This window comes from Halichoerus grypus, chromosome 9, assembly GCF_964656455.1.
Source record: "Halichoerus grypus chromosome 9, mHalGry1.hap1.1, whole genome shotgun sequence".
Classification (NCBI taxonomy): Eukaryota; Metazoa; Chordata; class Mammalia; order Carnivora; family Phocidae; genus Halichoerus; species Halichoerus grypus.
Genome location: NC_135720.1, coordinates 106,327,877 through 106,345,565, shown reverse-complemented (window position 1 = coordinate 106,345,565; position 17,689 = coordinate 106,327,877). Strand labels below are relative to the sequence as shown.

Sequence of the window (17,689 nt, the reverse complement as noted above, 5' to 3'; positions counted from 1 at the left end):
GCCTGTTCTGGAACTTCATAAAAATGAAATCATTCTTTTGTGCCTGGCTTCCTTTACTTACATAATATCTATCAGATTTATCCATGTTGTTATGATTATTGGAAATTGGTTCCACTTAAATTGCTGAGTAGTAGTCCATTGTATGAATGTACTTATAATTGCCCATAATCCATTGTCCTGTTGATGAACGTTTGGGTTGTTTCCGGTTTGACGCTATCATGAGTAAAGTTTGTATGTCTTTTTGTTTTTTATGCTTTTTTTTTTTAAGATTTTTTTTAATTCAGTTTTGCAAGAGAGAAAAAGAGAGCAAGCCTGAGCAGGGGGAGGGGCAGAGGGAGAAGCAGACTCCCCACTGAGCAGGGAGCTCAGTGCAGTACTGGATCCCAGGACCCTGGGATCATGACCTGAGCGGAAGGCAGTTAACCTACTGAGCCACCCAAGCGCCCACCTTTTCTTTTTTTTTTTTAAACAATTCTATTTTTTTTAGTGAAAATTTAAAGGAAAGAAAATGGTAATTTTCTTTCATAAACCATATCAGTTTTTATTTTTATTTTTATTTCTTTATCCATTTGAGAGAGAGAGAGCAAGCACGAGGAGGGGTGTGCAGAGGGAGAGCAAGAGGGATAAATAGGCTGAGCGTGGAGCCCAACACAGGGCTCCATCCCAGGACATTGAGATCACGACCTGAGCTGAAGCCACTTACCCAGCTGAGCCACCCAGGTGCCCCTAAATCATATCAGTTTATGCCAACATTATTTTAAATGCAGCATACTAAGGTACTAGGTGTTTTTCTGTACTTAAACATACTTCTATGTGTTTAATATGCCAAATAACATAAATCTTGAACTATTAAAAATCTTCAGGATTTTTAGGAATATTAAGATACCATTAAAATAGGCCTTCCTGGACAATAATCTAATACAGTGAACATTCTTACCTGATACATTAGTTACTATTACCATTTGTAAACAAGTCTTTTTCTGGACTTCTGTTTAATTTTTCATGGATAATCCTTAGGAGTGGAATTGCTGAATCAAAGGGCAGGTGTATGTTGAACTTAAGAAACTGCCAAAACTTTCTCCAAAATGGTTTTTTGTTCCCACCAGTAATGTATGAAAATTCTGTTTGCTCCATATCTACACCACCATTTGATGTTGTTGGTTTTTTTAATTTTAGCCATTCTTTGTAGTGGTATCTCATATGTTTTTAATTACCCCTAATGACAAATGATGTTGATGGAATTTTACATGTACTCATTGCTCATTCATCTAACTTCTGAAGTTTTTGTTCCAGTCTTTTGTCTATTTTTTATTGGATTGTTTGTCTTTTATTATTGAGTGTTGGAGTTCTTCAGATATTCTGGGTACAAGTCCTTTGTTAGACATGTTTTGTGAATATTTTCTCACAGTCTGTGGCTTGCCTATATGGTGTCTTAATGACAGAAGATTTTAATTGTGATGTCATTTTACCAGTTTTTTTCTTTTCTGATGATTTAAGAAATGTCTGCCTTCTCCCAGGTAGCAAAGATAGTCTGTATGTTTTCTTCTATAAACTTTGATAAGTTAGATTTTACGTCTGGGTTTATGATCTGTTTTGAACTTTTTTTTATATGGTTTGAGGTAAGGGTTGAGCTTTACTTATTTATATGTGAATATCCAGTTGTCCCAGCACCATTTGTTCCTTTCCCTATTGAATTGCTTTGGTACCTTATCAAAAACCATTTGACCATATAAGTGTGGGTCTATTTTAGAACACCCTAATTTATAGTAGCCCTCTTTTATCCACATGGGATATGTTCCAAGACCCCCAGTGGATGCCTGAAACCATGCGTAGTCCCAAACCCTATGTATACTGTGTTTTTTCCTATATGTACATACCTATGATAAAGTTTAATTTATAAATTAGGCACAGTAAGAGATTAACAGCAATAACTAATAACAAAACAGAACAATGATAACAATATACTGTAATAAAAGTTATGTGAATATGGTCTCTCTCTCAAAACATTTTATTGTACGTATTCACCCTTTTTGTGATGATGTGAGATGATAAAATGCCTGCATGATGAAATGAAGTGAGGTGAACGACTGAGCCACCCAGGCATCCCTCCTTTTTCTTTCTTCTTTTTCTCTTTGGTATTCCTGTTAAACATACATTATATCTTTTGTAGTTGTCTCACATTTTGTGGATATTTTGTTCTGTTTTTCTTTCAGTCTTTTTTTGTTTGCTTTTCAGATTGTTGAGATATCCTCAAACTCAAGGATTCTTTGATCAGCTATGTCCAGTCTACTAATAAGCCCATCAAAGGCATTCTTCATTCTGTTACTATGTTTTGATCTCTAGCACTTCTTTTTGGTTCCTTCTTAAGATTTCCATCTCTGCTTACATTGCCCTTCTGTTCTTGCGTGCTGTCTATATCCATCAGAGCCCCTAATATGTTAGTTACAGTTGTTTTAAATTTCACATCTGATAAATCCAACATTTCTGACATAACCTGATTTTGATGCTTGCTCTGTCTCTTCAAACTGAATTTTTTGCCTTTTAGTTAGTCTTATGCTTTTTTTTTGATAGCCAGGCATATGATATACCAGGTAAAAGGAATTCCATAGGCCTTTAGTGATGTGGTAGTAAGGTGTGGGGGAGGGGAAGCATTCTATAGTCCTATGATTAGATCTCAGTCTTCTAGTGAGCCTGTACCTCTGGACTCTGAACTTCTCATGTGCTTTTCATTGCCGCCACCCGCCTCCCCCACCTGTCTTTATGTGGGACAAGATGGCTAGAGTGAGCTGGAAGTGGATATTAGACTCTGATAAAACCTTAGCAGGTAGGCTCTGATTATAGTTTCTTCTGAGGGCAGACTTTTTTTTCTTTTTTTTTTTTTTAAAGATGTTAATTTATTTGACAGAGAGAGACATAGCGAGAGAGGGAACACAAGCAGGGGGAGTGGGAGAGGGAGAAGCAGGCTTCTCGCTGAGCAGGGAGCCCGATACAGGGCTCGATCCCAAGACCCTGAGATCATGACCTGAGCCGAAGGCAGACGCTTAACGACTGAGCCACCCAGGCGCCCCATGAGGGCAGACTTTTTAAGAACAGAATGCCCTTGCATATTTCAGCCTGGTTCCTTCTTTTCCTACCTGCTGGTGACAGGAGTGGATTTTTCTCTGATGTTCACTGTGAGAACCTAGTAGAATTCCAGGAGATAAAACTCACCAAAATGTTAGGGCCCGATGACTGGGCCCCCCTCTGGTTCCCAGTGACTGGAGTTTTAATCTCTCAAACGTTCACACTGAGCCTCCAGCAGTTTGTCAGGTACAGTTCAGGTTTCCCTTCCTCAGGACTGGTTCCTGTAGAGGACTGTGTTTGTGGGTTTCTGCTCTCAGAAATTGTGTTTCTCTGTATTCCTTTATTGGTCTCTGTAATTTCAAGGGTAGCAGTTTGTCCTGTGACCTTACTTCTTTTGTAAATCCAAGAAGAGTTGTTGGTTTTTCAGTTTGTTTAGCTTTTTACTTATTAGGTCAGTGTGGCAACCTCCAAACTTATTACATGCTCACTGGAAACGAAGTCTGCACTCATTTTTTAGGGGTATTCTCCTGAATATAGAATTCTGGGTTGATACTTTTTTTTTTTCCTTTTCAGCATTTTAAAGATCTTGCTACCTTGTCTTCTGACCTGTGTTGTTTCTGATCATGTCCGCTTTTATTGGGATATCTATGTTACTCTGTATCAAGTTTGCTGGTTTTCTCTAGCTGCCTTCAAGATTTTCACTTTATTGTTGGATTTTAGCAGTGTGACTGTTATGATATGCCTAGCTATATGTTCCTTGTTTTTATCCTTATGGGGTTCCTTGAGTTTCTTGGATCATAAGTTGATGTCCTTAACCAAATTTGGGAAGTTTAGGTTATTACTTTTTCAGATATACTTTCTGCCTCATATTTTCCACTCCTGGGACTCCAGTTACACAGTAGTATAATTGAGGGACTAATTAGTACTACATAGTAGTAGTGCGTAAATATAACTTTAAAATATATGTAAAATTACTATGAATATATGTGTGTAATACGAATGTATTTACATAGTGCATGTTGTAAACATTTTAATAAGAATGTATGATTCAAGAGAGTTTGGAGATGACTGCTTTTGCTAAAGCTCTAAAATCTCAGGGATCTGTGTGTGCTTTCACCAAACCAACATACCTTGACTATGGCAATTAACAACTGGTCCTGTAACTGCACACATTTGTCTTTTCTGTTAAATGATGGGCTCTTAGAGAAGAAGGGTCTGGCTTTACTTTTCTTTATAATTATGTAAAGACAGTGGCTCTCAGGTTGATTTTTAGAAATCCAGAAATGCTGTCTATGAGAGGCAAAGTAAAACTGAAAGTCACTAAAAATAGGAATAGAAACAGTGGAGAAAAAAAACACCAGCCAAAAGTATGATACAGTAGAAAGCTGGAATAGCAGTTTTCTTATCTGACAAAAAGAATTTATCGTTGAAAACTAAGGGACACAGGGCTGCCTGAGTGGCTCAGTCGTTAAGCATCTGCCTTTGGCTCAGGTCATGATCCCAGGGTCCTGGGATTGAGCCCCACATCAGGCTCCCTGCTCATCAGAAAGCCTGCTTCTCCCTCTCCCACCCCCCCTGCTTGTGTTCCCTCTCTCTCTGTGTCTCTCTCTGTCAAATAAATAAAATCTTAAAAAAAAAAAAAAGAAAACTAAGGGACACAAAAAGACAACCAAATTTAAAAAATGGGCAAAGGATCTGAACAGACATTTCTCCAAACATTCTGGTTGGTATGTTTCTACAACTTTGTAATACTACAGACTACCAAGTTGGACACTTTTTTAAAAATTAATAAGCCATTGCATTTGTTTTTGTTTTTAACATAAAGCCTACACCCAACATGGGGCTTGAACTCATGATCCTGAGATCAAATGTCACATGCTCTACTGACTGAGCCAGCCAGGTGCCCCTAAGATGGACATTTTTAAAAAGATGAATTTTATATGTGAATTACATCTCAATTTTTGAAAAGCGATCTGTATATTTGACATTAAAGGAAACTTTAGTTAATTCTCGAGGCTCAGAGCCATACAGATTGTTCTCCCACTCTGTTTAATAAAATTAGAAACAACAAAAGGGTAGGTTAAATAAATTTTATGTTTGGAAACTAACATTGCCAACATTAAGTAAAAGAATATCACTGAAATCACTAAGGAAATTTAGAAATAGAACTGAATGATAAAAACATTATGTGTTGAAATTTTGGGGACATAGCTAAAGGAGTATTTAGTAGGAAATACATACTTTAAAAATATTTGCCAAGAAAAAAGAAAGGTTAAAAATAAGCTATGTGGTGGAAACAAATGAAAACAAAAACACAACAGTCCAAAATCTTTGGGATGTACAAAGTGATTCTAAGAGGGAAGGTTATAGCAATATAGGACTACCTTAAGAAGCAAGAAAAATCTCGAACAACCTAACCTTATACCTAAAGGAGTTAGAAAAAAAACAAAACCCAAACCCAGCAAAAGGAAGGAAATAATAAAGAGTAGAGCAGAAATAAATGATACAGAAACTTAAAAAAAAAAAAAAAAAAGAACAGATCGATGAAACCAGGGCGTGGTTCTTTGAAAAGATCAACAAAATTGATAAACCTGTAGCAAGACTCATTTAAAAAAAGAGAGGGAAAACCCAAGTGAACAAAATCACTAGTGAAATAAATAATAACCAACACCACAGAAATACAAACAGTTGTTACAGAATATTATGAAAACCTATATGCCAATAAATTGGACAACTTAGAAGGAATGGATAAATTCCTAGAAACATACAACCTACCAAAACTAAAACAGGAAGAAAGAAAATTTGAACAGGCCAATTACCAGCAATGAAATTGAATCAGTAATTTAAAAATTCCCAATAAACAAGAGTCCAGGACCAGACAGCTTCACAGGTGAATTCTGTAACACATTTAGGGAAGAGTTAATGCCTATTCTTCTCAAACTATTCCAAAAAATACAAGAGAGGCCAGTATATCAAAACCCGATAAAGACACCACAAAAAAAGAGAACTTCAGGCCAGTATCTCTCATGAATATAGATGCAAAAATCCACAACAAAATATCAGCAAACCGAATCCAACAATACATTTTAAAAAATCGTACACCATGATCAAGTGGGATTTATTCCTAGGATGCAAGGATGGTTCGATATTCACAAAACAATCTACATGATACGTCACATCAGTAAGAGGAAGGATAAAAACCATATAATCATTTCTGTAGATGCAGAAAAAGCATTTGACAAAGTACAACATCCATTCATGATAAAAACCCTCTGCAAAGTAGGCCTAGAGGGAACATATCTCAGCATAATAAAGGCCTTATACGAAAAACGCACAGCCAACATTATACTTAATGGTGAAAAACTGAGAGCTTTTCCCCTAAGGTCAGGAACAAGACAAGGATGTCCACTCTCGCCACTTTTACGCAACATAGTACTGGAAGTCCTAGCCACAGCAATTAGAGAACATAAATAAAAGGCATCCAAATTGGTAAGGAAGAAGTAAAACTCTCACTGTTTGCAGGTGACATGATACTATATAGAAAACCCTAAAGACTCCACCAAAAAGCTACTAGAACTAATAAATTCAGTAAAGTCACAGTTTACAAAATCAATGAACAGAAATCTGTTGCACTACTATACACTAATAATGAAGCAGCAGAAAGTCAATTAAGAAAGCAATCCCATTTATAATTGCACCAAAAACAATAAAATATCTAGGAATAAACCTAACCAAAGAGGTAAAACATCTGTACTCTGAAAACTATAAAACACTGATGGAAAGAAATTCAAGACAATGCAAGGAAATGGAAAGACATTCCATGGAATGTTCATGGGTCGGAAGAAGTATTATTAAAATGTCTATACTATCCAAAGCAATCCATAGTCTTAATGCAGTCCCTATCAAAATACCAGCAGCATTTTTCACAGAACTAGAACAATCCTAAAATCTGTATGGAACCACAAAAGACCTTGAAGAGCCAAAGCAGTCTTGAAAAAGAAAAACAAAAATAAAAGTATCAGAATTCCAGATTTCAAGTTATATTACAAAGTGGTAGGGCACCTGGGTGGCTCAATCTGTTAAGCATCTGCCTTTGGCTCAGGTCATGATCACAGGGTCCTGGGTTCGAGTCCCGCATCAGGCTCCCTGCTCAGCGGGGAGTCTGCTTCTCCCTCTTCCTCTGCCCCTCCCCCCTTGCTCGTGTGTTCTTTCTCTCTAATAAATAAATAAAATCTTTTTTTAAAAAAACAGTGGTAGTAATTTTTTTTTAAGATTGATTTATTTATGAGAGAGAGAAGTGTGTGTGCATGCATGAGCAGAGGGAGAGAAATCCTCAAGCAGACTCCCCGCTGAGCATGGAACCCAGTGCAGGGCTCGATCCAGGACCCTGAGTGAGATCACGACCTGAGCCAAAATCAAGAGTTGGACACTTAACTGACTGAGCCACCCAGGCGCCCCAAAGTGGTAGTAATTAAAACAGTATGGTACTAGCATAAAAATAGGCGCACAGATCAATGGAACAGAATAGAAAACCCAGAAATAAACCTAAAGTGTATGGTCAATCTTCAACAAAGAAGGAATGGATACACAATGGGAAAAAACAGTCTCTTCAAATGGTGTTGGAAAAACTGGATAGCCACATGTAAAAGAATGAAACTAGACCACTTTCTTTCATCATACACAAAAATAAATTGAAAATGGATTAAACACCTAAATGTGAGACCTGAAACCATAAAAATCCTTGAAAAGAGCATAGACAGTAATCTCTCTGACATTAGCCATAGCAGTATTTTTCTAGTTATGTCTCCTGAGGCAGGAGAAATGAAAGCAAAAATAAACTATTGGGATTTCCTCAAAATAAAACTTACGCACAGTGAAGGAAACAATCAACAAAACTAAAAGGAAACCTACTGAATGGGAGAAGCTATTTGCAAATGACATATCTGATAAAGGGTTAGTATCCAGAATATATAAAGAACTCATACAACTCAATATCCAAAAAACAATCCAGTTTAAAAATGGGCAGAAGACATGAATAGACATTTCTCCAAAGAAGACATATAGATGGCCAGCAGACACATGAAAAGATGCTCAACATCATTCATCAGGGAATTACAAATCAAAACTGCAGTGTAGTACCACCTCACACCTGTCAGAATGGCTAAAATCAAAATAAGCAATCAAGTATTGACAAGGATGTGAATAAAAGCAACCCTCATGGACTGTTGGTAGGAATGCAAACTGGTGCAGCCACTATGGAAAACAGTATGGAGCTTCCTCAAAAACAAAAAAAAGAACTACCCAATGGTCCAGTAATCATACTACTGGGTATTTACCCCCAAAATACAAAACCACTAATTCAGAGGATACATGCACCCCTGTGTTTATTACAGCATTATTCACAATAGCCAAACTATGGAAGCAGCCTAAGTGTCCATCGATAGATGAATGGGTAAAGAAGATGTGGTATATATTATACAATGGAATATTATTCATCCATTAGAAAAAAAGAAATCTTGCTATTTGCAACAATGTGGATAAAGCTAGAGAGAATAATGCTAAGCGAAATAAGTCAAAGACAAATACCATATGATCATACTCATATGTGAAATTTAAGAAACAAAGGAAACAAGCAGAGAAAAGAGAGAGACAAGCTAAGAAACAGACTCTAACTATAGAGAACGAACTGATGGTTACCAGAAGGGAGGTTGGTGGGAGATGGGGGAAATAGGAGGTGGAGATTGAAGAGTATACTTATCATAATGAAAAAAAATAAAATGTCAAAAAATAGCTATACATACATACATTTCCTGGTTTTGTCTGCTGAAAGGGCCTAGAAACAATGGAACTCCTGTAGCAGTGAGCACATGTAGTACCCAGATACTGGTTTCTAAATACCAGTGTCCAGTAAAAGGAATCAGAGCTCCATGATGAAATGATTGATTCCAGGGCTGGGACAGAGAAAATACAAATTAAGTTTGGAACATCTTGTGTTGCTCCCTCCCCCCAAGAAAAGGAGGGGACATGTTGAAAGGGCACAGGAGCCAACCAGAAAGAGCTCCTGATGGCCACAGTTGAAACAGTTTGAATGATAAAATAATGATTGGATTAAACTATAACCCATGGAATAAAATATTCATGAGTCTGCACTGATATATAAGTATTTGGATGAATAAATAAATGGGAGAGAAGGGATGTTTTCAGTAGTTTTCGCATACTGAAAAATTCCAATTAAGACAGGAATGCAGGATAGAAAGTTACCATTAGGCAAAGAACATAGCAGTAACTGTAGACAAGATCCATTGGTAAGGTGCTAAAAGTAGTGGATGAAAGTTTAAGAAAGGATATTTATAGGAGGATATTTGCATAGTCTCAAAGTATCTCCCCGAATACATTTAATTATAAAAGGTACAGTAGCAACTTAACAGTGAAGGAATCTGGCAGACACCATCTTAACCAAGTAAGCAAAGTTAATGCCACCAGTACTACAGCATATCAAATCAGCATCATGTGCCCCCTGTTACAGTGTACTGAGACGAACAGAGCATCACTTCCGGCAACATCACTTCTGTAGTATCCTTGCCAAAAATGCATAACTTAATCTAATCATGAACACGTCAAACAAACCCAAATTGTGGGACCTCTACAAAATAACTAACCAGTACTCTTCAAAAGGGTATGGTCACAAAAATTGAGAAAAGACTGAGGAACTGTTAGAATTTGGAGGAGACTAAGGAGCCATGCCATCTAGTACAATGTGGGATATTGTATTGTATCCTGAAAGAGAAAAAGGGACCATAGTGGGAAAACTGATTACTTCTGATTAAGGGCTGTAGTTAATAATATTGTACCAGTATTAATTTCCTTGTATTATTGTTAACATGAGGAAAAATTTGGTTAGGGTATAAAGGAACTCTACTATTTTTGCACCTTTTCTATGAGTGAAAATATTTCAAAGAAAAAATAAAAATAAATAGGGTAAACATTCAGCTCAGTAGATGAGAACAATTGAGCACACGCAAAGGAAAAAGAGAAAAGGTCAGAAAATAAAAGTAAAAAGTTGAGATATACTAACTCTTTGGAATTGTTAAGCCAATTTCCTTGCAAGACTGAATAAGAAGAATGCAGATACATAAAATTCAAAATGAAAATTGAGAAACACACTTACTGCATTCCTTTTGATGATGTCATGTCTTACAAAACTAGGTCCTCAACATTGCTATGATTGAAAAGCAGATACTTTGTGGAATAGGCAATGAAGGTAGCAGTGTCCAATTTGATTCTAAGTGTTAAAAAATTGTTCAGTAGGGGTGCCTGGGTGGCTCAGTTGGTTAGGCAGCTGAGGTCATCATCCTGGAGTCCCGGTATCAAGTCCGGCATTGGGCTCCCTGCTCAGCAGGGAGTCGGCTTCTCCCTCTGACCCTACCCCCCCATGTGCTCTCTCTCTCTCTCTCAAATAAATAAAATCTTTTTAAAAAATTGTTCAGTGACCAATAGTTATTAAGTTGTTTGAGCCTTATTTGATAAACAGAACAGTTGTTTCTTTTAGTCTAGTGGTACCCTGAAAAAAAAAAAAAAAAGAAAAACTATGGAGACACTAAAGAAAGTTTGGCAGCCTCTGAAATATAAGAATTATGAAAAACTAAATGCTAAAAAATTCAAAAACTTAGATGAAATGGATAAATTCATAGAAAAATGATAAGCAGCTTGAATACAGTATGAAAAACATTGGAATGGTAATCAAAGATCTTCCCTTCCACAAATTAGGTATGACTGTATAGGTAAGGTCTACCAAATTTCAAAGGAAAATTAATTCCTCTTTTACAGTTACTACAAAAAATGGAAAAAGTGAAAACTGCCTTAACTCTTTATGAGCCTAATATAATCTTGTTTTCAATCCCTGATAAATTCAAGAGATTCTAAAGCCATTTCTTTTATTAATGTAGCTGAAAGGATCCTAAATAAAATATTAGCTATCTGAATCCAGGAATATACTAAAAGAATAATGCATCATAATCAAATGGATTTTAGTTCAGGAATCTAAATAGTTCATCTTTGAAACAATTATGAGTGTAATTCACCATTTTAATAGAGAAGAAAACTTTTTCTGGGTTGATTCTGGAAAGCATTTTATAAATTTCAGCAATTGTTTATGATATAAATTTTCAGCAAACTACTGAATATTTGGGTGTTGGATTTTTAGAAACTTTTTGTTACGGACATTTTCAAACATATTAAAAATAGAGTGAATGAATGGTATGATAAATCTGACATGTACTCATTGCTCAGCTTCAGCTATTACCAATATATGGCAACCCTTTTTATGCACACACATAGACACACACTTTTTTTTCTTGCCCTGCCAGATTATTTTTTTTAAGAGAGAGCAGGGATACCTGGGTGGCTCAGTCAGTTAAGTGTCTGCCTTTGGCTCAGGTCATGATCCCAGGATCCTGGGAGAAAGAGAGCAAAAACGTGGGGTGGGGGGGGCAAACAGAGAATTTTAAGCAGGCTCCACGCCCTGTGTAGATCCTGATGCAAGGGACTCAATCTCATGACCCTGAGATCATGACCTGTGCCAAAATCAAGTCCGATGCTTAACCAGGTGAGCCACCCAGGCGCCCACCTGCCAGATTATTTTAAAGCAAATTCCAGATGGCATGCCCTTTTATTCAGAATATAGCTTTTTTTTCTCTACAACTATTAACATCCTAAAAAAATTAACACAATTCCTTAACATTATCTAGTATCTAGCCTGAGTGGAGTTGTCCTGATTGACTCACATGTGGATTCAAAGTCCACACATTGCATTTGGCTGTTATTCCTCATTTTTTCTTTTAATCTGTAATAGCTCCTCTCCTTTTTTTTTTTCTTCTTTTTTCCATTTATGTTACTAAGAAACCAGGTTATTTATCCTGTGGAATTTTCCAGTCTGGATTTGTTTATTGTGTCCCCATGGTGTTGCTTAACATGTTTCTTCATTCCCTGTCTGTCATCTAAACAGGTAGTTAGGCATGATTAAATTGTTACATGGTATTGGGGGGTGAATAATAACGTCATAAATATTGATGTGCTTAATTCTTCATGTCAGGAAGCACGTAATGCTTGTCTGGTTTTTTTGTTTAAGATGATCAGTGGGTTTAGGTACCTGGCAGATGCAACCATTAAAAAGGTCTTCATTAGCCTTTTTATCTAATGTTTTAGCAGTCACTGATGCTTGTTGTCTAGATCATTATTTTATTAGGAGGTAACAAAATAATTCTAACTTACCATTTCCTTTTTAGCTTGTCTTTTATAAAAGAAACACAGTCCTTTGATTAGCTTCAAATACATTTTATATAGGAAAGGCAAGATATATGCTTGATTTTTTTTTTTTCTAGAAGGTCACTTTCTTAGTAAACCTGTGAGCATAATACTAATGGAGAACCTTTAAATATGTTTTCCTTTAATGTCTAAAGCCAGACAAGGATGCCTACTCTTACTGCTGCTGTTTAATATATCACTGGAGGTCCTTGTCAACAGTATAAAGGAAGAAAAATAAAAAGGTGTAAATATTGTAAGGCAAGAGATAAAATTGTCATTATATACAAGACTATATATTCATTTACCCTGGGAGAAAAACACAACAGAATTCAACAAGCTGTTAGAACTGCCTTGAGTTCATCAACGGTACTAAAAAGGAATGCTATTTCTTTTCATCATCCTTAAGCAACTAGAAAAAGATTTTTTAAAAATATGTATCATTTAAAATAAAACCTAGAGAGTATCTAGATATAATCTGATAAAAAAAAAATAGAGAGAATTCATATGAAGAAAACTTTTTAATTTCAGTAGAAAACTTAAGAAATAATCATGGACATGATGATTTTTTTTTTTTTAAGATTTTATTTATTTATTTGACAGAGAGAGACACTGAGAGAGGGAACACAAGCAGGGGGAGTGGGAGCGGGAGAAGCAGGCTTTCTGATGAGCAGGGAGCCTGATGTGGGGCTCAATCCCAGGACCCTAGGATCATGACCTGAGCCGAAGGCAGACGCCCAACGACTGGGAGCCACCCAGGCGCCCCGTGATGATTTTCTTTTATAATGATGTTCTTACTCCTGAAGTTCATCAATAAATTCTAAGTAACCTCTGTCAAAATTTTAGCTGGGCATTTTTGAGAGACTCTATACACTTACCCTAAGTGATATATGGAAGAATAAAGAAGAGTTTGTGAATAGCTAAGTCAACATTTTAAAAAAAGGAATAAAAGGGAACTTACCCCGCCAAATATTAAGATCTACTACAAAGCCCTGGTAATATAGTGTGGTATGGTGTAGGAACAAATAGACTACTCCCACCTATTAGCTTAGATTTAGACCCAAGGAGATGTGGGAACTTAATATAAAGATGACACTACGACCGATAGATAAAAAGTCGTTTAGTAGATGGTGTTGGAAAAAAAGAGCTCAGTATATATTGAGAAATAAAACTTTATTCTACATCATATGCAGAGGTATAATGTATTCCACCTAAATGTGGAAGATAAAACCAAAAGATTAATAGAAGAAAATAAAGGATATTTTTGTGACCTGGGTTTGGGGAAAGAACTACCCCTTTTTTTTTTTAAGGTTTAATTTATTTATTTGAGAGAGAGAGCACAAGCAGGGGGAGCAGCAGAGGGAGAGGGAAAAGCAGGCTCCCCGCTGAGCAGGGAGCCTGATGGGGGGCTCAATCTCGGGACCCTGGGATCAAGACCTGAGCCAAAGCAGACGTGTAACAACTGAGCCACCCAGGCGCCCCAGGAAAGAACTTCTTAATACCTCAAGATACAAACCAATTGCATGTGTTTGTGTGAATTTAATTGCATCAAAATAGGTAGTTCTATTTAACAAAGGACCCATAGGCAAAATTAATACACAGGTAACAAATGGGAGACAATATTAGCAGTGTTTAATATTGCCAAGTGATTATATCCTCTAGATTAGATTGTGCAAATAAAGCAATCCCAGCAGGAAAATGGGCAAAGACAGGTTATAGAAAAGGAAACCCCAAAAGCAATAAGCATATGAAGAGTTGATCAAACATATTAACAATCAGGGACATGCAAATTAAAACAATAAGATACCATTTCAAATATGTTGGCCTTGCACATATTAGAAAACTAGATAAAACCGGGGCGCCTGGGTGGCTTAGTCAGTTAAGCGGCTGCCTTTGGCTCAGGTCATGATCCTGGGGTCCTGGGATCGAGCCCCACATCCGGCTCCCTGCTCAGCGGAGAGCCTGCTTCTGCCTCTCCTTCTGCCTGCCACTCTGCCTACTTGTGCTCTCTATCTCTCTGTCAAATAAATAAAATCTTTAAAAAAAAGAAAAAGAGCCTGCTTCTCCCTCTCCCTCTGCCTGCCACTCTGCCTACTTGTGCTCTCTCTCTCTCTCTCTCTCTCAAATAAAATCTTTTTTAAAAAAGAAAACTAGATAAAACCAATGCAATGAAGATGCAGGGTTATAAAAACCCTCATACACTGGTGGGGGATACGTAGCCACTCTGGACAGTAGCATGGCATTCAAATTAAGAACTTGACATGTATATGACCCAGCAATTCTGCTCCTGAGTTTATATGCCAAAGAAAGTCTCAGACACATCTGTAAGAGAACATTTATACTGTTTTTATTACAGCATTTTATATGGTAGAAAGGCATTAGAGGTAATTCAGGTGTCCAGTATAGGGAGAGTAGAGAGAGAAAATACTTTGGAAAAATGCCATGGCATATTATGTAGTGATTAGAAGCAGCAGATCAGATATTCACTTACAAAATGAATGGACTATGTTACGGAAGTGAAAAAGTAACAGAATGAGATATATGACACAATAAGAGTTACATGCATTAAAAATACATGCACTCAAAAACATTTTGCAGGAACATATATAAATAAAAGGGCACACAGTAAGCACAGAAGAATGGTTGCCTATCAGGTTACAGTAACTAGGATAAGGGGGAATTTAAAGATTTTCGTAACTCCCCATCTCATTTCATGGAAGTATAGGGATTCTCTTCTTTAAGACACAATCTGTAAATGTATCTAACTGGCAGTCTGATGAAAGCAAATGAAACAACTGAAATGAGATAAAAATGTGATTTCCCCAAATCTAGTATGAGATATAATACACATCCAGTAGTGTGAGAAGCAGGTTCTTAAGCTGACTTCATTGCTCAAAGATCTGACAGATCTTTGGAAATGATATTCCTTTCTTCTAACACCAAGGCAGTTCACTATTCTGGCTCTTCTAGGATGGATTCCAACTGAAATACTATGTTGTGGAATACACAGTTATTTTATGACACTCTGATTTTTTTTTTCTTTAACTTTACAGAGACTGTGCAGTTGATCCAACTTGTGTTTTATGCATGGAGTGCTTTTTGGGAAGTATTCACAGAGACCATCGATATAGGGTTAGTAATGTCCAGATAATAACCATACCCACTATTATATTTTATGTTAGATACCTTTTCTGCCTTTTCTAAATTCCAAGATTTAACATTATAATGGAGGAGAGTGGTTTAAGAAATGTATTATTTAAACACTGTTAAACATATGCTAACAGTATAGAAATGAATTGTGAATCCAGACTGCTTGAACACATGGTTTAGGAAAGACAGCACAGATACCGGTTCCTACATACTGGTTTTCAGCTGGTTTGTTTTGCTATTTCCTTATGTTTATTACTTTCATAATTCTAGGTTTATGCAGAAGGTTATCAAAAACCAGAGGGTAAAGGTGAGAGGTAAAAGCGGGAGGGAGAGTCTGAAGGGAAGGATGTGTGAGAAAGGAGTAAGGAAAAGTGTCAGGAAATTTAAGAAGTGTTCTATCTGTTGGTCATCTTCTACAGAAGATTTGTCATTTCTTAATATTAAAGAGGCATCTGCTACATTGTAGAAGAGGGCCCAGCCCCACAATATGACACCTACCAATTTTATTATTTTTCTACTGTTATAATGCAGCCAGTACTTTTCCAAAAATCAGGTATGTTTGCTTTTAAATCAGGGATATGAACAAAGGCAGATTATTGCTAAGCCTATCCTGGTTGGTTCCTCTACTGGATATTGAAGACAAAGCCTTGAACATTCAGAAGTTAGGGAAGTGTTAGTAGCTAGAACTTTGCACTGTAATCTCAAATGAAATCGTAGAAAGGGAATATTGCAATCTTGTTATTAATTCAGGAGCCCTGTTGGCTCAGGACTTTTCCTCCTGTTTGTTTTTCTTCACTCTACCCGAGTATTGATAATAATGACTAAATACTAAAATACTAAATTTCAGTATACTAAAATATACTGAATATACAAATATATATACAAATACTAAAACAGATACAAAATTGGACCCTTTGGATCTTTGTATGTTCTCTTCAGTTTCATAAATCAGTAAGAGAATCCCAGTTTCCTTTAAGCTGCTCTACCTATCTTGGGTAACTGTAAGAAGCACAGAAGCCGTAGGGTTATCATTTTCCAAATGGCTGCCTGCCCATGTTTCTTGGCATATATCATTTCAGCCCCTGGGAATAACTGTCATTTGAGGGTTTACGTTAATTATATTGTGATATATAACACACAGATACTTTTTTTTGGGCAGAATATGATAGGGCTCATTCTAAAATTTGCATTAAATACCCACTCCTAAACTCTCACAGTATTTTTTTTTTAAAAGCAGAATTTCTAATAATTAAATAATAAGTTCTGTCTTGCCAGATTCCTTGAATCATTGCCCTATCTTAGGGAAGTATGAATAATTCTTGAACCCTGCAGGTGGTGAAAACTTCCTCACTAGACAGTCTTACTTTTACATTTCCTGAGCTTCTTTCCTTGTCAAAGAATGCTATTTAGAGGGTATTAGAAAAGAAAACAAACTATTTCTGTAGTTTTTGTTGGTCACTTTCTCTAATGCAGATGTAGCACTCTTATTAGACTCTCCTGGGGGAAAGCAACTATAGGTATCTTTATAACTAGAATCTGTTACATTACATTAGAGCGCTATAACCTGGTGGCATTGATACCAGCATTATACCAAAACCCAGCAGGAAAACCCTCATGACTTTCCTAATTAAGGAAGTCCTGTAGGTGGACACATTTTACCTCTTTAAAATATCTGTAGTTTATTAGACATTACAGAGTAGCTTATTTTATTTTGAAATCGCTTAAATTAGCTTAGGCTTATTTAAGCTTTAAAACATTGAGAGGTTTGGCCTTTTATTTAATTTTCCTCCTCCAAAGAAATTAAACACTTTAGCATTGTTATTTCCTTAGCACTTGATATTCTTATTTATAATCTGATAGCCCTCAGTAAATACTTATTGACAAGATACTTTACAATTTTTTTTCAAGATGACAACATCAGGAGGTGGAGGTTTCTGTGACTGTGGTGATACTGAAGCTTGGAAAGAGGGTCCTTACTGTCAAAAACATGAACTTAACACCTCTGAAATTGAGGAAGAAGAGGTAAAAACATTTTCACAAAGTTGTTTTTAAGGAAATACTGTTTTAACCACGAATTGAAATACTTTCAGACATAGGAATTAGGTTATGAGAAATGGATAAGCAAAATAGTCCCGACACTATTACCAGTGGCCAGATATACTTTGAAAATTCTTTG

The 17,689-nt window shown here is 36.4% G+C and overlaps 1 protein-coding gene across 14 annotated transcripts in view; it reads left to right on the top strand.

Moving 5' to 3' along the window:
- Positions 1-17,689, top strand: part of UBR2 (ubiquitin protein ligase E3 component n-recognin 2) — a 116,099-nt gene that overhangs the window by 17,961 nt on the left and 80,449 nt on the right. For 13 of the 14 annotated variants that reach the window (XR_004920289.2, XM_078055312.1, XM_036101638.2 and 10 more), the window contains exons 3-4: positions 15,417-15,495; positions 17,422-17,535. The exons of the other annotated variant lie outside the window; for it this stretch is intronic. Coding sequence is in view for 12 of the 13 variants with exons in the window: in XM_078055312.1 (XP_077911438.1) it covers positions 15,417-15,495; positions 17,422-17,535 (193 nt within the window). In the remaining variant the exon portion in view is untranslated. The remainder of the gene's footprint in view (positions 1-15,416; positions 15,496-17,421; positions 17,536-17,689) is intronic. 14 annotated transcript variants of the gene reach the window in all.